The sequence below is a fragment of the Podarcis erhardii genome (genome assembly GCF_964252035.2).
Source record: "Podarcis erhardii genome assembly, chromosome: 8".
NCBI classification, from domain to species: Eukaryota; Metazoa; Chordata; class Lepidosauria; order Squamata; family Lacertidae; genus Podarcis; species Podarcis erhardii.
The window spans coordinates 48905052-48926592 of record NC_138499.1 but is presented as its reverse complement, the minus strand read 5'-3'; the positions used below and the strand labels follow the sequence as shown (position 1 = coordinate 48926592).

General features: G+C 43.5%; 1 protein-coding gene and 1 long non-coding RNA gene across 3 annotated transcripts; one reads left to right on the top strand and one right to left on the bottom strand.

Moving 5' to 3' along the window:
* Positions 1-336: 336 nt before the first annotated feature.
* LOC309348244 lies at positions 337-9531 on the bottom strand. The gene is made up of 4 exons (XR_014159305.1): positions 7575-9531; positions 5501-7479; positions 1360-1570; positions 337-689 (listed from the first exon to the last, which is right to left on the bottom strand). It is a non-coding gene; the product is annotated as an uncharacterized lncRNA (long non-coding RNA).
* A 90-nt stretch (positions 9532-9621) lies between these two features.
* Positions 9622-20060, top strand: TMEM200C (transmembrane protein 200C). 2 transcript variants are annotated; one of them, XM_081875066.1, is made up of 2 exons: positions 9622-10837; positions 15790-20060. In XM_081875066.1, the coding sequence occupies exon 2, from the start codon at positions 15833-15835 to the stop codon at positions 17522-17524; it is 1692 nt and encodes a 563-aa protein (XP_081731192.1). In that variant the 5' UTR covers positions 9622-10837; positions 15790-15832; the 3' UTR covers positions 17525-20060. The 2 variants fall into 2 exon arrangements, with proteins under 2 accessions (XP_081731192.1, XP_081731193.1); XM_081875067.1 differs by having other exon boundaries at positions 9623-10216.
* The last annotated feature ends 1481 nt before the right edge of the window (positions 20061-21541 follow it).

Genomic DNA, 21541 nt, shown 5'->3' with positions numbered 1-21541 from the left:
ATTGATTTCAATAGATCTACTCAGAGTAAGACCTAGTCAGACAAAACCCAATATGTCTAGTTTGTCACACCATGTACCGGTATATTGCTGGCAATTAACTCTCAGACTAAACCAGTGCTTTCTATATCATTGGATTCCACCAAAGTAGTCGAAGACTATAGTTTGTGCAATTTTGATTTTCTTTGAAGTTTGTGATACAACATTCTACTGAAAGCAGCTCTAGTGTTCTAATTCCTCCTTCATCTTTACCCTGCTTCATTGTGTTCATATGCCTAAGTGATTTCCAATTTTTAATGCTGTTAATGTCCTCCCACTAAAAAAAAAAGTTCAAACCAATTGTATTTGTCACAGATTAATAAATCCTCTTATTATAAGCAGACAAGACAGTGGTTACATTTTTAACTGAGCAATCTGTTAGGTTCAATTTGGGCTATGTGCCAGTGTCATTTTAGGCAGAGCAGAGCAGAGCAATTGAAACTGTCCAACATATAAATAAGGTAATGCATGCAGATTACTGAATGTCCCTTCTTCGACATTTTCTTTACACAACTCAAGTTATGTGAAAGGGAGGTGATCCTGATGCTCTCCATTTGACTGAATTCATTTCAATATTGTTACAAGCCACCCCAATCTCTGCCGAGCGGTAGAAGTGATTTCAAGAGTCTTGGTGCCTAACCAGGGTTGTGTTTCTGTTGAGAAATCAAGGCATGGTGCCTAGTGCATTTAAGAAATATGGTTTATTGGCACATATTTACACCTGAGTTTATGGAGAGTTCACAGCATTGACTTCCCAAGAGGGGCTTGTCCTTCCCAGCAGTGCAGCATGGGATTCAGAAGCATCCTAAGTGCCACCCCCCTTTCAGTAACAGCCTGCTCCAGCCAACCAGTATGGCTGCTGCCCTTCAGTCCCTGAATGAAGTTCTGCCCGCTTCCTGCTCCTTCTTCCCAGAAGCTCCTGCTCCCAAAAATCTCTGTTGTAAAAGGGAGCCCACATTTCCCGTGGTGACATCAAACCCCATTACCCTGGCAACCTCCCTCTATGCCTGGCAAAGCCTGCTGCCTGCTTGATGACTTCCACTGAGGGGCTAATGACTGACCATCAGCACCATTGTTTCTTCAGTGACCCACCATCAGCTGGCTGGCCTCATGAGAAAGTTGGCTGCTGCTACTCCCAGCTCTTGCTAAATTCGGGAGTTTATGAGTTTGCTCAAATTCTGACCCTTCACTGAACATAGACGATATGGGGAGTTTGCTTCACATAATTCATAACAATATTTTCAATGACTTGTTTTTAAAAATCAGATCGAGGGTGTAATCTTCACCTTTCCAGTCATGCATAAGCAATAAAATGTTATTTACCCTTAAGCAGGTCTTGTAATAAAAGAAAACACTTTTTTTGGAACTAGGAAAAATGAAAAGCGTCATTTTTCTTCTAAAATGCCATGCACAATGAGGCATGAACTAGGTGTAAAGGTTTTCACTTTAGGAACTGCAGGAAGCACACACGAAGCAATGTTTCTCTTCTGCATATGCCCACCGGCATGATGGCTTTCTTTAGACACGCTTACCTCTGTAAACAAAATTCAGTAAAAGAGACAGTTTTAAAACATTCTAGCATCGACAGCAATGATGCAAGTAACCTCTGATCCATATTTTGTAGACACAAACATTTTCTACTAGCAGAAACCAATATTTATCTTTCTAAAGGTGATTGATGTCCACAGAATACTTTCCACCATCTTTTTAAGGTCAGAAAAGAGACTGGGGTCTTGTTTAGTGTCAAAAAGTCTCTGTCTTGTTTATTTGACCTTGCTTTTGCTAACGCTAGTAAAACAATGAAGAAATGGATGGTTAGATCTGCCTACAGCAGGACTCTTCTTGAAGCAAATGAACTTGAAAACTCATATCTCATTTCCAACCAACCAGTGACCCCATGTGAAAGATGTCCTTAGGATGCATATTGTGGTTTTAGTGATATGTACAAGATGTCAAACAGAACATGTAGGATTTAACCACCCTGATGCTGCTCGCCTATTTCTCTTCCTCCTAAAGGAATATTCCCTATGTATTCCTATGGCATTTCTAGACATAAACACACAGAGAGAGAGACATAAGAGTTTGTCTTCAGTTTGTTGTTTCTTCCTTTGATTTTAGTTAAGTTGCTATTATATTGAGAACTGGTCATCAGAGTTGAATTCTGACTTTAATTCAACAAAACGATCACAGCTACTGTATGAGCATGCTGTTGAGAAGTCTGTCCAAAGAACTTGAAGATTATAAAAATGCAGGATGTGAAATAGATGCCGACATTTACATTGAGAGAAAAGAAAGCTGCTCCCAAGCAGGATCCAGTGAGAAGGGGAAATCGCTTGAGGGAAATTGCACATACAGAATACCAGAACAGGGTGAAGAATATGTTACTTAGCCAGGCAGACATAGGAACAGCTACCTATAGTCCCATGACAGCTCCACAACAGAGGAGAATGAAAAGAGCAGGAACAAGGACATTGACAGGTACGAAAACAGGAGTATTTGCACCTAATACCAGTCCAGTAAGAGAAGTGGAAGCCTGAAGTGAATCTAAAGGTGGGGGGGGTTGCTGTCCTGTAACCCTCGACGTTGCTGGGCTACAAGCCTATCATTTGTCACCATTGGCAATGCTGGCTGGGGCTGATGGGAGTTGGAGTCCAACATCTGGAGGACCACAGGTTCTCCATCCCTGATCTAAAGATGCCACTCATCCTTCATAGTGTCATGCTTGCCTTTTAAAACTATATCAATACTGCCCCAGGCAGCCAAGGAGACGTTTCTTTCAGAATGAGCCTGGTGCTAAGTGTGCTCATTTCAGGTACTTTCAAATTAACTATGGCCCTGTATTGATGGAATCACTTGGGAGCTTTATAAAATGATATAAAAGCAGTGTATTGCTAAGAAAAACACAGTTCTGAAACCTGGCTTGTAGGCAAAAATGAACACAATGCAATCTCAGAATAACAAAATAATGAAATTCCACTCATTTTCTTGACAGGATATTACGGCTATTTTGTAATGCATAGACTGGCATTAGCCCCCAAGAGATTTTGGCTGCATGACAGCCCTGCTAAAGGCTTTAGAATGACTGTTCAAAGCCCCTACATCTGCCATCACATACAACTAAAAGACTTTGAAGGTCTTGCCTTGAGTTACAGTCAGCATTCAGGGACTTGCGCTTTTTAAATACCCTTGCCACAATTTCTTAGTAGGCATACTGAAATTGCTTCTCCAGCCATATTCCACTTTTTACTTACAATGACATTGCATCTTGATCTATTGACTAAAAGCTTCCTGAAAAAACCCCCTCTTTCATCACATTAAAACTCAGTGCACTTGTGATGAAGAAATTGGTTACAGAAGCCAATAGGATAAACTACATTTTCTTGCATCCGTTTGTCTGCAACATGACCTTGCACATGAAACAGTATGACAAAAGGGACAAAGTACAAAAACACACGATGCACTTAAGGCTGTAATTCTATGCCCAAAGGCAGAACAATCCTAACTATAGCAAGCCATTATATTTAACCCTATTCCAAATTCCGTTTGGAAGTCTCTAGGAGGGGCTGCTCTTGAGACACAGTTTTGCGGACTGGGATACAACCCAGCAAAACAAGACCTGGAACACTTGGAAACCTCTGCTTGCCCTGTCTACCGCTGCCACTCCCTGGAAGGTCCCTTTTGGGGGGACTTAAAGCAGCATGATTTAAAAGGTAAAGGACCCCTGATAGTTAAGTCCAGTCACAGATGACTCTGGGGTTGCGGTGCTCATCTCGTTTTACTGGTCGAGGGAGCCAACGTTTATCTGCAGTTTTTCTGGGTCATGTGGCCAGCATGACTAAGCCGCTTCTGGTGAAACCAGAGCAGTGCACAGAAATGTTGTTTACCTTCTTGCCGCACCAGGACCTATTTATCTACTTGCACTTTGATGTGCTTTCGAACTGCTAGGTTGGTAGGAACTGGGACCGAGCAACGGGAGCTCACCCCGTTGCAGGGATTTGAACTGCCAACCTTCCAATCAGCAATCCCAAGGCTCAGTGGTTTACACCACAGTGCCACCCACATCCCTCAGCATAACTTACACCAGTTTACCAGTAAGTTATGCCAATTGAATTCAGGCTGAGCTGGAATGAGAAATTTATGCTGGTTTAGCTGCAGCTCATCTTGGATGAAAGCCTAAGATGTGCCAAATTCAAATGCTCTCATCCTGTTGGATCTTGGGCTTGGATTGCACCATTACTTGGTAGTAAACCTGTTCAATTCAGTAGGGCTTACTTCCAAATAAACAAGGAGAGAGTGAGGCTGAAGGAGTTCTTCAGTATTGTAATTCCACCCCAAAGGATCTGCTCTTGGATTGCAGCAATGCATGGAGGCACTTTCCACTTGATAAAAACAGAGCTGCTGCTTGAATACTTCAGAGAAATTGTTCAGGTAGGGAAAAGTAGCAAAAGGGTATCTAAGAAAACCTTCCTTCTGGCTATCACAAAACTGACCTGGGGTTGCTTTGGAGTAACTAATATCTGCCTGAACATGAAATTACTCATCATGGGAGAGACTGGAAGGCAGTTTTACATCAATTGTCCCAGTTTCTAATAATGTACAAATATAATGAGTGACTTGGACAAACCTAGTTATTTGTCAACTCTTAACTGTTGCAATTGTGCGCCACTTTTCATTATGTAACTGCCAACAATTGTAACTTACTGCCAACAGATTTACCCTTGTATGTGTGTGAGAAAACATTTGAGGGCGGTATCAATTCATGTAAACACAAAAAGTAATGTGCAGACAGGTTCTTAAACCTATGCAAACCCTCAGCATGTATTGTTTTGATAATACACATAGTTTTGTCTATAACCTGAATAATGCTGTAAGTGATTATCTTCCGTAAAACATGCAAACTTCCACATATTTGATGGCCAATTTTTAATTCTGACACACATGAATTCTCCTTTACCATAATAAAAACATTCAATTTCACCATATACTTTGTCTTTAGATATGTTACACTTTTGTTCACATTGAACTCTCTTTTATATATTTTGATGTAAATGTGATTTTAAAGCAATGCACACAACACTGCTAACATTGTCAGTAGAGGTTAATTCAGCAGATCACAGCAACCAAAAAGTAAATCAGCCCCTTACACCTTCTGCCATTCCCTGCAAGCCATGACATAAGGAATTCGAGCAGCAAATGTGTAATCAAAAGATAAAGTAAAGTTATTGGGGGGGGGGATGTCATGATGTATATTACCAACATTGCGAACTTGCTATCAAAAATCTGATCTGTGATTGCACCATTGATTTCCTTGCAGGGTACAATCAAAGCCTGCTGTGTTCAGATTCCTAATGTGTCTTATCTGTTGATGACATTTTCATCTTAACCAGCACCTGAACTGACATACCCTTGACTTGGTATGATCAGAACTATTTCTGTACAAGAAAAGTCACTTAAGCAAACTCACGTATTTGGAAAGCAAAGACAGAAGTCAAATGTTCAGCTGCTTACACATGCATTGGTTTGGTCTAAACTTCACTCTAAAGGTAAAAATATCACTGATGTGCAAGAGGTTCCTCTTCCCCTTAAACCTCTGAAGGCACTTCTCTCTCAAAGTCAGGAGGTCTTAAGGGAATGCCTGGCTAGGCTGAATTATTGATGTGATGGAAGTCTCCTGTGGAAACAGATGCTTCCAGTTTCTTCCGGTACCCTGCTGCTATTGCTGGAAACAAAGCAATTTTAAAAAAAGAATGTAAGTCACAGGATTCACGTTCAATGAAACAGATCAAAGATTTGTTTGATTCATCATGTTTAAAAGTAAATATTCAGCTTTAATACAACACACTGGTGCGTAAGACACATTTCACACACACACATTGACTGCTTGGCATTTCCCCCAAGATAACCCACAAATTAAATTTGAAAGGCATACAGATGGATATATCTTACAGTGGCATTCCTATCTATATCTACTCAGAAGAAGCTCCAATGGGACTTACTCTCAGGTAAGTGTGTATAGGATTTCAGCTTGAAATTTACGGGCGATATCTAGTGCTTTTTCTATAAAATGTGGTGCTGGAACTCACCACAAACACCTCCCTGGTTCTCTTAGAATGGCAATAGCGCCCACCTGAGAGGTGCCAGAGCTGAGTTTGGGTAAGTTCCGGCTGAAAAAAGCCCTGGCTGAATTCAGCAGCCCTGCAGCGGCACAAAGGACGTTTGTCCACTGAACTGAACTTCCTATCTCCCTCCTGTCCCTTCCAGCTCTCTGCAGCCCCTAACAATGTCAGCTCTTGTGGGCTGGATGACTAGAGCAGATTTTGGTGAGATTTAGGGGCAGAAGAGCAAAGAAAGTTCCGCTTGCAAATAATCCATTATATCTAAAATGAATATACTGGGAACTTCCTCTCTGAACACCTTATTTGTCACCTCTTTCTTAAAATCCTTTCTCAAAATTCACCTTTAAGAAAAGGCTTTGATTTAACTTATTGGCAGTTATCCTGAACCAATTGCATCTTCTCATATTCACACATCTACTCAGAAGCAAGCCCTGCTGAGTTCAGTGGGACTTTCCACCAAGTGAGTGTGTGCAAGAGTGCAGCCTAAATATATATAAAAAGGAAAGTCACATTTAAACTCATTTTTCAGTTCTTCCACCCATTGTTGAGTTCCATAGTTCTAATATGCCCTTATCTACAGGCACCTGGGATTGAATTGGCACAGCATACTTAGAAGCAAGCTTCACAAGGCACTAAGCAGAACAGGGAAAGGAAAAGCTGTTTGATTAGGGGCCAGAATGTCTCCAGCTTTACAAAAGGCTAGATGCTACCGCGCTCCCATTTTCAGAAAGCCCATCCTTCAAAATAATAGTATGGATCACCTTGCTTTACAGGCAGATTGTCTAGAGTTAGGCCTCAGTCTGTCAATTTTTTTTCCACACGAACTATCCTATGCCATCAAACCATGCAGAATATACAATCATTCAGATGCAAAGATGTGGTTACACTAATAAAACTGCAGTTATTTTTGGTGGTAAGGAGGACAATTTTTTTAAAGAATGTTCAGAGCAGGGTTTGTCATTAGCCAGTTTTCACCGTGCTAGTTCAGCCAATAGCCTCACTGTTAATACCATATCTTATTTGATAAATCCTCTAGCCATTGCAGAAGGGATCATCAATACGACTACAGCTACAATTTTCCAATGCACAAATGCTGGTTAGCTAAAAGCCTGATAAAATACTAATCTGCAAGTTTTTGGGGGATAGGAAAGAATAGAGCTCTCCACTGCTCCCCAACTGCTATAAAATGAAAGGGTTTTATTGCAGTATCTTAGCTTGATATTCTCTTAGATATGTTGTAGTATACTTTGTGGGAATTTACATATTCTGAATACAACTGTATTATACAGAACAATCACACAGCTACCTTATTTGTTTTCCTCCTTATCTGCCTAAGTTCAAATCAAATCCATTTATTGTGAGGACCATGCCTGTGCACAAAAATCAACACAATAGTTAAAAATATTAAAATTCATTACATACTATGCCAAGTTCATTTCCCCTACCTTCAAGGAAGCCTTGGGGCCCTTAGACACAGTATTTATAGCAAGTGCCTTCACCGTCCCTTCAGCTGCTGTTTTCTTATCCCTTACCTTTTCAGAGTTTCTCCCGCATTTCACCCCCTGCCATTGATACACGGCTGCTGCTGGGATTCAATCAGAATTTTTTCCCCTCGGGAAAATCCAATGCACACACCTTGCATCCAGTAGATAACAGCAATGCCAGCCTGTCTTTTAATTTCAACATTGTCTGTAGCAGGTGCAGGAAACCCATGGTCCTTTAGCCTTCTCTGCGAGGTTTGTTATCATATCTGGTAATGGCTACTTACTGCCCAAGGAATTGAAAGTGTTCTTTGGAGAGCAGTGCAAATGGGAGGCAGGGCTGTTTGCACTCTTTCCCTGATAAACTGGTCATAATGCTCTGCTTATCAGAAAGAAAAGTGATAACATCAGACAGGGTTTCACACAGCACAAGGCAGATAATTTGAGTTTTTAAAGGAGAGATGGCCATCCCCTAAAGGTTGAAAAGTGAAGAAAGACACAAGATAATCAAATTTCTCTAAAAGTCTGGAGCCCTTTTCAAAACCAAGTAATACTTGCCGAAGTGTTCCCTTGACTTTTTAACAACGTGCAAGATTTGAGAGAGAGAAATCACACTGATTTCAAATTTTATTTATTTTTTGAACTGGTCAGTCACCAGGCCCGTGAACCAGGTGAACTACATGTTTACCTAAATGTATGTCCCACTATATTCAATGGGGATTACTTAATAATACGTGTGTTTAGGTTTTCACCCCAAATTAACAGAGAGATAGCAATGTTAGTTACTTGCAAAAAACAAAAAGCAGTGTCTTGAGAATCCTTGAAGACTAACACAAATGTATTGTGGCATAAGATTTCATGGACCAGGGCCCTTTTCATCAGATAACTTCATGCATTTCATGAAGCGGACTCTATCCCATGAAAGCACATGCTGTAACAAATTTCTGATAAGCCCTTAAGGTGTCACAAGGCACTTAATTTTTTGCAGAAGAAAGTGTGTGAGAGAGAGCGCATCTCTTACACACAAACACACACACACACACACACCACCACACCCAAGCCCCACAGTTTGTAACAATTTAGGTTGCAGAAAAACAGTCTTGTTGTACCTTAAAATACTTTCTCTCTCCACAAGCTTCTATTGTTTTTACAACCTAAAATAGGCCGTACAAAATGTACGACTATGGTGTGTGAGAAAGATTGTGTGTACTTGATGTCAAGCTTTTCAGCTTTCTTTTACAAAGGTTTAACCCAAAATGGTTTGTTTATTTTTTGAATAAAAACAACACATGTTCTTGAAGAAAACTATAGTAAGACTAATATGTATCTATTCATAAAACACATTCATAAAGAAAGCACAGTCACGTAAGAAGACTATTTTCAACGTTTACAGCCTGCCCTCTCCCAAACATCTTCAGCGTGGCTCACAGAACAAAAATGTTAACAACAACAAAAAGAGCAATGCACAAAAAGACCATGCAGCATTAAAGTGAAACCCAACTTCTTAATAATAAGAATAAGAATATCATTTCCAGACTGTAAGTCACAACAAATCTACTTTGGAGCAGCAGAAACACCTACTCCAATGAAACTATTCCTGAATAACCTGCTTGAACACTGCAACCCAAGAAGCAGGTGTGTGTTGGGTGGGGTGGGGTGTCGAGGTGGGCTGGGCAAATGAAGCGGGGTGCAAAGGAAGAAATCGACGTAAGCTTGCAGGCGACAGACAAGAGATCCCCAAACTGGTTGGTGGTCGTAGATCCAGGCGAGTGGGTGGGATGGGGGCGGGCTGAGTTGAGAGAAGTGCCTCCCCCTCGCCCCCCCCCGTCCCCTCGACGGCTCTTGGGAGGCCAGCGAGCGGGTCCCCTTCCCTTCTCTCCCCGCCGCTCAGCCCCTTTCCTCGCAACCGGGGGTCATGGGCGGGGGGGCGGCGGCAACTAGGACACGTGGGAGGAGGAGGAGGAGGAGGAGGCGGGGGAGGCGGCGAGGGTCTGGTCCCTCCTCGAGCAGCGACGAGGAGATCATTGCCATCCTGCCGCAATTTCCCTGTGTCATGGCTCCGGTTTCCTAGCAACAGCAGCGAGTCCGGCCGGCAGCGGCGGCGGCAGCGGCAGCGTCGAATCAGCGCCGGTGGCAGCAGCAGCAGCAGCAGCAGCAGCTCCGTCGGGCAGGAGAGGCGAGCGGCTTCCCGCGGCGGCGGCGGCGGCGGCGGCAGCAACCACAACAAGAAGCGGCGCCCGGAGCAGCGTCGCGGAGCGAGCGCAGGGCGACCCCCGTCGGAAGCCGGGCAGGATGCCGGAGGGAGCGGGAGGCGCACTTGGCCGCAGGAACTGCTCGGTGCCGCGGCCGCTGGCTTCCGTGGATCCCCGGCGGCTGCCCATAGCCATACAATCGCGGCTCCTCTTCTAACCGGGATCTGTACCCATGAGCCCGAAGGGGCGTCGGCGTCGGAGGGGGGGCTCCGGGGGGTTGCTTCGCTTTCCGTCCGAGGTGTCCACTCGCCCTGCTGCAAAGTTTCTCCATGGTTTCTCTCTGGGCTCCGAGGAACTTGCCTGCGGCTCCCACGCCCCGCGATTCTCCCCGGTAAGAGAAAAGAGATGGAGCTTCCCCGCTTACAAAATGCTGCCATTTTGAACCGTAAACTCACCCGGGGATCCTCAGCAGCAGCACCCCCACCTCGTCCTCCTCCTTTCTCCCCAAAAGGCTGGGCTGTAGAAATGGGGCTCCGCCAAGATCTCTCTCGGTCCCTTCTCTGCACCATCCTGTCTTTGTGGAGATCCAGGAACATCACTTTGTGATTTCATCCCCTTCCTGAAAAGTGGGGTGGGGGTGGGGAGGGACACTGAGAGAGAGAGAGAGAGCCTGGCGCTTTGAAGGTTATGAAATGAGGTGCCCGGCTAAAATGGTCTCACAAATGGGCGCAGCCGCGCAGGTGACCCCCTTTCAGGCTGAAAGCACCTTGGATGGATTTGCTCCAGGAGTGAGTTTTAAATCTGGAAAGTTGAAAGGGTGGGCTGCTCTTATTCGCTGACTCTCCGGTGCAAGCTTCTTTTTCGCTGCCAGCTTTTTTAGCCCTCCGATCCGCAGCCAGGCTGGCTGCCCCTCATGCAGAGATTGTCAACAGCGTCGCTCGAAAACTCTCTCTCCCCCCCGTAGGGACTGGCAACTTTGCTAATGACACGATGTAGGACAACAAAGCCCCAGGTATGTCAACCACAAATGTTTCATTAGCCTCTGTCCCTGAGGCAGCCCACCCTCCCAGGGACGCAATAATGTTTAAACTCTCGCTGCAAGCAGCTAACTCTTTCCCAAGGGCGAGCAGCTAATTTGTGCAGGTCAGGGTTATTTACCCAAATGGAGTGTATGCCAGAGAGAATAGCAGAGCAAGTGGCGTAACTCGCTTATTTATCTCAAGATGTTCATCAGTCTTATAGACTTGAAATACAGCTGAAAGCCTGGGAAATAGAGATGATCTCGAATTTGGTTAATGGAACTATTAGCTGGTATAGATCACATTGGGCTATATATCTGAGTGTTCTCTAAGTCCTGAATTCTTCCAGAATTTGGGCTGTTTCTCCATAGCATAATAATTACTAACAGAAGCTTTCTTTTTAGGAAACCCAATTGCAGGACTCATTCTGTTATGCTCTTCTAATACTGTTTTGCAAACATCATTTAGTATGTGTTTCCCCAGCTAAGTTAATGCGGATCTTTGTCATAGTACTGTATGGTGATTTTTTTTCATTGCATCAGAAGCTGAAGCATGTACACATGGAGATTTAATCAAGCCCTATTAATGAAGTATCTCCCCTCCCCCCCATCAATCTACACTCTATAATAGTCAAATCACACCAGAGAAGAGGAGGGAAGGTTAAACTGGCTGTTTAATTACTTTAAGGTGCATTGTAAGGACTAGGAATGTTTTTGTTAGAAAATGCATGGAGTTGAAATGAATCAGAAAATTGCTGAATCTGGGGATATTTGGGAAATGGGGAGGTTTAGCTGATGAAGGAAATAAGATTATCTAGGATGCTGACTTAACCAGATTTCAAGGCAAAGGATTTAACTTTAGGCAGCATGTTGAACTGATTGCTTTTATCGTTCTTATAATCTATTTTGGACATTCTGGGGAAAGTAAGGAATTCTTTAGTATTTTCAGACTGTCCTGTTGAATACACAGGTGTTGCTTCATTATTTGAATGCTCAGACTATGAACCCTGATTTCATGTAAATAAAAACCTTGCAAATTATTTCAGGCTACTTTGTTAACACAATAACATGATTTGTTCCCCCTGGTGATTCAAAGTAGTGCTCCATCTCATTTTAAATCAGGTTTAGCACAGAATCTTTCTGTTTCCATCACATTCTCACATTGATGGGCTGAAAATTCACTGGTGTTACATAACCAGTTACCTTGAACATCATACATGATTCCAATCAGGCAGATGTCCAGAGGATATCCTCACACCTTAAGCATAAAGGAGGATTTGTCTAGGTAGTAAAACAAAATAGATTCAGAAGGAGTTGCTTCAAAGAAACATTTCTAACGATGCTAGAATTTGGTTATTTCCTTTGTACATTGACAGCTAAATTTCACATTCTAGTTTTATAAAAGCACACAGTCTTTTCAGTGCAATAAATACATGCATGCCCAGTGACCTAAATAAAACAATTCAACTTGCCTTTCTAGTATCGTTTCCAACGTTTTCTACTGGAAATGCATTTTTCTTTTGCATGGTAGATCACCATACCTAAGTCCCTTGTGTAATGTAACCTTTTGGCCTCATTCAAAGAAGATGCCCTGAGGCTCATAAACAGCTTAGTGACTCCTATAACAAAACAGGAGCCTCCACATTCATAATGAAACAGTACAGATTATGAAAGCCAAACAGTCACTTGTGGTGTGATTAAGGCCACATCAGGCTTCCTTTCCTACCCTTAACCAAGATGGGATGCATTTCCTTATTATTTTATCTTAAGAGGCAAGAAAGTGCTGTATAAGGAACTTTAAAGCATAACCGAGTGCTCTCTGTAAACTACTATTGGTAGATCAGTGTAAGGTTTTGTTTTGGATTCTCTTTATAATGTAGTTCAACCTAACCCTTTCATAATCAGCTGATGCATTCATTTTTGACAAACCTCCCACACTTTACCCACAGGGTATTCATTCAGGAAAGTACAGTCTGCAAAACAAGGACAAAAGCTCCATTCTAGAGTGAGTGCTTTCTTCCACCTGGCTCTATGAGTGTGCATCTGGAGTAGATGGTTAAGCCCGTGTTAACATGGTCAGGGAATGCAGGATGGTAGAAGGAAATCAGGATTTTGTGCCTACTCCTGATTTCCATGTGTACAAATAAATGGGTGCACCCTCAGGCTGGCCCATTATTCTTAGACCTGTTCTTTTGGCTTCAGTAGTCCTGACTAGATTTAGGAGAGAGGCGAAATAGGCAAAAGCTCACAAGTGAAGTTTGGGAATTACTTAGAGTACAACCTTCCAATGAAATATTTGCATATTTATAAGGACACCCTATTATTTGTAGGGTGGAGCCAGCCTGCAGCCTAATTTTTAGTCTACATCAGAAATGAGGAGGGATTGGTGTGGAGATTAACAGTCATGAAGTATCAATTTGTTCTTATCAAATAAAATACTTGGCATTTCATGCTCTGAAACTACAGAGGAAATGGGGGATAGGAGCAATTGGAGAACCCAGAACAAACAAGGAGGAAATGAACAGGAAGGATGTGACTCTGATGGGGTAGAAAACGGGACAGCTTGAGAAGGTGTTGGAGGCTACATAAAATGAGGCTGGGACTGTGTGACGGCACATATTGCCCACCTGTGTGTTAAAGAAGAAACCAAAATCCCTGCTGAACCACGGACCTCTTTGTGTTGAATCCATCCCAGTTTCTCAGTTCATGAAATATAGATGCTAACACGTTTTGTATTGATTCACGCAGAGCCAATGGCAGTAAATCTGCAGGAGTTTGGAGGGCTTCTACAAACCTGCAGGTCCAGGATGAAAACAAACACACAACCACTAAAATAAACTTTGGCTCTAGAATGGGAACTCTCTAGCCTTTCAGATGATGTTGGATTCCTTCCATCTTCAGCTCCAGTCAGCACAGCCAACAATGAGCATTGTAGTTCAGCAAGATCTGGAGGGCCACAGGTTCCCAGTTTTTGTTCCAGCTGCATCCCCGCCCCGTGTGCGGCCACCACCCAGTTGTTCAGCACAACAGATCTTGAGAGTGTTTGTGAAGGTGTACAGCACCTTTGATTCTCTGAACTTCACCTACTGAGAAAGCAAAGGCAGGGGGTATTATTGGGTCAGGTGACCAGGGATAAGTTTTAGGTCTACTTGCCCAAGGCAATACTTCTATGACAGCAGAGGACAAATGAAAGCCTGCTCTCTAGAGTGAAGTCAAATTAAAACTCACCCCAGCTGACAGACAGGGTATGGGATATTGGGGCTACCTTCTACCTTTATAGTAGTTGAGCAGAAGTTGGGGGAAGAGGGAAGGACCATCAGCAAACATTTTGTGCAGGACAAAATGAAGGAACATTCGCACTGGCATGCTATGGAGTTGGATTCTTGCCAGGGTGGAGATTAAGTGAAAGCTAGTTAAGAGCATGCCATGTGTGGCATAGTGGGGAAACAGAGTTCTAGGGTAGACTCTTTATTAACAGTGTGGTCCTATATGTATCTGCTGAGAGGTAAGCCCCGTTGAATTCAAGGGGACTTACCTCAGGTTAGTGTGTGTGTATAAGATGTCATATATTTTGTAGTTAAGTATAGTTATATATTTTGGTTGTTCATAGACTGCTTTTTCCACATGCATGCATTCAAACCTGTGTTTAACACATAAAAAGCAAATAACCTGAGCAAGTTAATTTAACAGTAATACATTAATCACAAAACTGGTGCTAAACAATAGCAGCAGCACCCAACCAATAAAGGCAAGAAAAACTAAATAAACTCCAAAAGCAAATGTCTTGTCTAGCTACCTAATAGTGAGAAAAGAAGGGGTTTGCCAGATGTCCCCAGGGAAAGAATTCCACAGTTGCTGAGCCACCACTGAAAAGACCCTGCACCTGACACCTGCCAAGCATATGGCCAGTGGCGGCAGACCTGAGAGCAGGGTTTCTGGAGCTCATTGAAGGGCATGGGCAGTTCAGTGTGAGTGAAGGCAATTGTTCAGGCACTGGGCTGTTAGCAACCTTTAAAAGTCGATAACAGCACTAAAAATTGGGATCAAAAACAGATAGGCAGCCAGTGCAGCTTGTACAAAAATTGGCATCCTCTGTTCTGGTCACTGAGCAGTGGCCAGCATCGTCATGAACACATTTAGCATCAGCTGCAGTTTCTGAAGGATCTTTAAAGGGAGACCCACTTACAAAACATTATAATAGTCATGTTTGGATGTAACTAAGGCATGTGTAACCAAGGGTAGATTTGCTTTCTCTAGATATGGATGTAACTGGTAAATCAGTCAAAGCTGAGAAAAGATTCTCATCTGCACACCCAAAGACAATGGCAGGTTCGAAAGCACCCCCAGATGGCGCACTTGTTCTTTCAAAGCAAATACAACCCTAGCAAGAGCACACTGTCTCCCTATGTCCCCAAACAACAGTTTGCACCCGATCCATACAGCACTGCTCTAAAACATCATGTGGAATTCAGTTAAGGCTGCTTTGCCAGCTTTGCTGTCAGCAAGAAGAGATTCCCTTTCACTAGCTCAACAACTCCCTCTCATCTTTTCTCCCCTTTTCTTTTGTTTGCAAATGCATACAGGGCCTTAATCAACCTTTTATTAATTTATGCTCTGCAAATTAAGTGCCCTGCTACTGTTCAGCAAATGCACAGATAGCGACATTAAGGCCAAGTAGTCAGTTTGGCAAGTGGGTTGCGTCTAAGTGGCTATTTTTGTGGTTAGCGTTAACAGCAATTGGCGGGCTGTTGTAGACCTGCCTCCGTCTCGCACACACGTCCTTGTGTCAGAGTGATTAGTCACTAGTGACTGAGCAGATTTAATAAATGAATGTGAAATGTAATTTGCAGTCTTAAAGGGACTATGCCGTGTGGGCGGCTTTGCAATCTGGATCTTCCCCAGGCTCTCACAATCTTTTTTTGTTTCTATTCCCCGTTTTCCTGTAGGAGCCGGAGTATCTGTAGGGAACAGTGCCCAGGGTAGCCAGCCATGATCGCCACTGGAGGCCTCTTGAGGATCTCAGCCAGAAAACAGGATCCCCTGCGGCCTCAGAGCCAAGTCCCAAAGCGCAAGCGCAAAGCCAAAAAGAAACGCAAGAATGACGTGGTGGTGGTGAAGGGCAAGCTCAAGCTGTGCTCCCTCTCCGGCCTCATTGCTCTTTGTGGCATCCTGGTGCTTCTCGTGGGAATTGCCTTGGCGGTAGTAGGCTATTGGCCCAAGCCTCTTTACCGGGCAGGGAGCACTGGGGACAGCCAGTTTTTGCCAGCACATGGGACTGCCGCCAAAAGCCGCTCCAGGAACCAGACGGAAGACCCGGGCGAATCTCACTCAGAAGGCTTGGGAGCCAACGCCTCCTTTGCAAGCAGCAAGAAGGGTGTTGCTCCTTCTCCACCTTCCCCCTCGTCCTCCTCAACTTCCACAAGCTTCCTCTTCCAGCTTTTCTCGCGGTATTTGCATTCGGACAAGCTCAAGGTGCTCGGGCCTCTCATCATGGGCATTGGAATCTTCCTCTTTATCTGTGCCAATGCAGTGCTCCACGAGAACCGGGACAAAAAGACAAAGATAATCAACTTGAGGGACCTGTACTCCACTGTCATCGATGCACATAGCCTTCGGACCAAGGATGGGGCGCCCTCAGCTCCTGTCGCCCCAGTTCCTATCAACGGCTTCATCAACTACGTGCAACCTCGAGGGCTGGAGCTGAAACCCGGCAGTGGCCCTGCGGAAGCCCTGGGGGCTGCAGGTGTGCTAGCCAAGGGCAGCTGGCACCCACCCGTGGGTGCCCCTCTGTCTCCTCCAGACTTGGTTTCCTCGCCACGCTCCTCCTCTTTCTCTTCTAGGCAGCCGCAGCCACCCAGCTTGGCTGAGGCTGTGTACAGCATCTATCGGGATAGAGCTGCCTTGGCCAGAACTGCTCGTAGCCCACCTTGTAGCCCCCCAGATGGCTGGGACCAGCATAGCACAGCCAGTTCCATTGTGGGTTCCTCGCTCAGCACTTTCACTTTGCTGCCTCTGGCTCAGGGGGAGGCGGCAGAAGGAGAGCGTGGCGGCTGGCGGAGGCCACTGGGGGAACGAGGGGCTAGGGAGATTCCACGGGGAGATGTGGAGCTCAGCCTGAAAGATCTCAGGAGCAGCTACCTAGACACGGGGCAAGGGTATACAATGCTGCCCAGGGCAGGCAAGCGCAAATTGGTCCTTAGACGCCAGAGCACAAGCTGCCTCCCTGATGCCCGGAGATCCTTCTCCCCAGAACCCTCTCAGACTCTGGACAGTAGCACAGACCTTGAGTCCAGTCTTTTAGTAAAAGCTTCATCTTCCAGCTACTCCAAATCCCTCGATCTGGGGGACTCTCCCCCTCCGACGCCACCTGTGGACAGGAGAGCTTCTCAGAGCTCTCAGTGTGATCAACTCAGAAGCAATAAGGGCTATACCCCATTGGAGGAGACAGGCACCTCCTTGGAATCTGTTGCCAACACCCCAGCCCATAAAACCCAGGACTGTGAAGCGATCCCCAGTGGGGAATCTGACCCCTCTGAGGGTCCCAGCAAAGAACAAACGGAGCAGCGGCCTTTGAAAGTGCAAAGACAGTACACAAATAAAGAGAAACTTTTCATGATCTCCAGATCAAATGCCATGGCCGGGCTGGAGGAAGGAGACCCGGAGAGCAGAGGCATGATTTAAATCGGAGCAAAATGAAATGGAGGCAAGCACCCGTGATCCTTCTGCCCCCTTGTGGATCTAGGAACTGGTCAACATCCAAAGAGCTTGAGGAATGTTCTTGTGGAATGGCATCAATAAATTCCTGTAGATGTATTCAGGAAAGAAAGGAAGAAAAACACCACCACCATCTAACAGGAGTTTGTTCTGTTCAGTTGTGCAACTATATTCCATTGCAAGCCAAATTGTATTGCACATTGACAGCTGAGTAAATTCTTTGGATCAAAGGAATAGAACATTACAATAATTGTGGCACTTTACTGATTTTTTTAAATTCCAGTTGCGCCCTTTCATTCTCTCTTCATCTCTCTTGGCTTTTGCCATGGCACTTAACGGCACACTCTTGTCCTAGCTTCTGATAGAGGTGACTTTCAAGTCGGAATCTGTCTCCTTTCCTTCCTTTTAATGTTTGGTTAGAATGGCGAAGTACTATGGCAAAGGTGGGAGGTGGGAAACAGCTTTAATTTTTGTAAAAGTGTCGGCTGAGGAAAGATTGGAGATGCCCTATGGCCAGCAAGCTGCAATTCTACATTCCTAAATTCAAGTAATATTACTTTATGAAGTATTATTGCACATGTATGAATCAATAGCATTAATAAGCATTTTTAATTTAAATAAAATATATTTACAATGAGAAAGTAGATTTAGCTAATGTTTCATTTCTGACTAAATTCTTATTAATGAACTAAGCCTTGTTTTCAGTGTAGGACTTTGAATTATTATTTTTAAAGACAAAAAGGCAGGGGAATAGGTAGGGGTGTGGGTGGGTGAGTGTTGAATTAATGAGAACAATGGTAGAAACTTTCTTAAATGAAGCAGAAAAAATGTGGTTGAGTTAACTAATTTAAAACTTAAAAGTCTTCTGCAGGTGGATAGATCATAAAGGCAAAATAAAGCACTTAAATTCCATTGTTTTCAAGGAAAGAGACAGTGAACCATGTGTATAACACTTTTGAAATAAATTAAGTTACAACACAATTCCATCTATGGTGATTCAGGAGGAAGCACCAAACTAGACATGATGTTAATTGCATGCATGTAATGAATTCACTTAAAAATAAACAAACAGAAGCCACACACACCCTCCCTGGTGCATGGGTTGTTCAGTGGCTGGGGAGAGGTTAACCCTTCCCTTCCTGTCATCCTAAAATCCTCCTCAGTTGCATCAAGACAGTGTCTTCACCCACTGTGGACCTGATGCATATCAGTGCTATCCCCAGCTGCTGTTTACACTATTATTGTTATTGTTATTATTTTATGCACTTTGACTGCATTCACACAATTAACATCAAATCTAGTCTGGCCTTTAGTTGCATTGTGTTGGGTAGGCCTTCCTCCTAGGACAGTGTGCGTAGGATTACAAAAGTTAAAAATGCGTAACTTTAATAAATACTTGCGCTTAGAATTGTAGCCTTGTATCCTGGTACTAGGTGCACAATTTGGAAATGTCCTACTGAAATGAAAGAGATTGAAGTCTAAATAATTTGTGAGGGACAGGGTAAGATTGCCAGGTTAACTTTTAACATGTTTTAGCAATTATGAGATGCTTTTAGTATCAGTTTCATCTCACATCCATTTACAAAGACAAAGTAGAACACCTGAGAAGTTGTCCTAACAAGCATTCTGATGCAGCCGGTACCAGCTGGCCTGTGTTTCAAGAAATATTAGCAAAGTGACACCAAAGAAGGTAAAGTGATACTAACAAGGTAAAATGCCAGTATTTTGGATATGGTACTTAGCCCTGATTTCCATAGGTATATCCACCCTCCTTTGACATTTATTCATTGGTGGCTGTTTCATGCATGCAAGACATTCCTTAATGTTGCAGTCACAAAGTGATGAATATACATGCATGAATTCAGCCTTAGGTGGGGTTTATTAGATGGTGCTGAGGCAGACAGGAGAGGATGGCACATCATGTGTACAACCAGAGAATAGCCCAAACCACAGTATTCATGAATTATGTATATCTGTGTTTTGAAGCTATGGATATGTACTTGGAAGTAGGTTCTATCAAAGTTTATGCATTCACTATGCTTAGATAATGTGGTGCCAGCCTATACCAGTCCATATCAAACTATAACTTGATTAAATCTGTCTATCTGGTGCCTATTTGATTATGGATTGGACAGTAAACTACATTTGAAGTTAGTATTCTGACATTTTAAATGGGATTTAAAACAGGGTAGGGCTTGGGTTTTCGTTTTGCCCGTTAACATAAATCGTATGAGCAATAATGTGCAAATAAAAAAAACACCTTTTTTGAAATTCTGGGGAGTGGAAATACTAAATGTTAATTTGAGACGTCAACTATCAGTGTTGGTCCACCCCCTTTCATTTTTAAAAAATCTGAAAGAACTGAGATTTAGGGCAGGCTTATGCCTTGAAACCACAGGGAACAATTATGAATGGGTTAGCTCCATAGGCAGCAGTAATATGTAAAACAGCTTGCTCTGATTATGGATAGATTTTCTGTGCCAGCCCCAAGAACAACCAAGAATATGCAGTTCTTGTGTTAACCAATAATATGTGGGTGATCAACATGATCCATTGCTTCCACATGCTGTGTTGGTCCCGCAGAGCTATATTTTTGCTGAAGCATTCCTAACAGCTTCCACATGGTGACTGTAACCTAAGAACTGCCCCTTGGTAATCAGTTCATTTCAAATAAATACTTAATCTCAGAAATTGTATGTTAAAGTTTCTTTTTGAGATGCTGCTCCAAGGAAAGCCCCTTTCCCAATGTAGACTGACCACTAAGTAAGCTGCTCATCTGCACATCAACACAGTTCTCAGTGAAATTTATTTCCATGTAAACAGCTAAGTTCTCCTACAAGTCAATGCCAACGGATAAACGCTTGTTGTTGCAGTGTGGCACAACACAGTGGTGTACTGTCATTGTGAGTCAACCAGTATCATCACAACAGGATGAGTAATTAGTAGGTGTGGTGCAATATAGTTACAAAGTGGTATGAAATTAGAAAAATGTTACAGAATTAGTCAACACAAAGCCAACTATTTTGGCACAAGCTGATGATCTCATACTACCAGCCCATTCATATGGGATTGCACCCGAGAAGCATCAGGAATCTGCACTCAGCCAGGTTGTGGTTCTGGTCTAGATGCAGATATCCAGGAGCACCACAGCAGTACATACATTATACTCCAGTCTGTGAAGGCATCCATTTCCACCACCTGTACTACTGAACATCTGGTTTGTAGGAGAAAGGAGGGCTTCTTGAAGACTACTGCTTACCGGTACACCCAGGTCCGTAGTTCAGGATAAGAGTCAATTTGAATGAATTATGCATCTACTATGAAACTGTAAGCAATAATCACAAACTGTATGTACATGGTAGTTTGAATTCTGATAAGGATTGCTTTTTTCTAATGGATCCATCCTTTCCCTCCATATATTGATAGCCTGTGTTTAGATGGATGAGTTAACAGCTTGCATTCTCCCTGTCAAACATCGGTAACATAAGAAGAGCCTAGCTGGATCAAGCCAAAGGCCCATCTATTCTCACAGTGGCCAACCTGATGACCATGGGGAAGCCTGCAAGCAGAGCATGAATAAAACAACATTCTCCCCATTTGTGACTTTTAGCAACTGGTATTCAGAGTCATGCTGCCTCAAGCAGTTGGGGTAGAACATAGGCATCCTGACTAGCACTCACTGATAGCCTTATCCCCTAGTGCTTCATTAATGGCACTCTTAAGCACATTTCTCTGAGATGCCTCCACTGAGATTGCCCTGCTGCTGCAGCTTCCATAATCTGAGTGGGCAAGAGGGTGGCAGGGACGAAAATGGCATCAGCAAACTATGAGCCCGGCCCAAGGGCTTGGCTGCTCAGTTATTTCAGGGGCAAATCTCTGCAAGAAGGTTTAGAACTATAAAAATAAGCAAGACAAAAGGAATGGATGATTGGAGCATTAGATTGCAATCCTATAGAAATTTAGGTGGGATTCAATCCCAAGGAA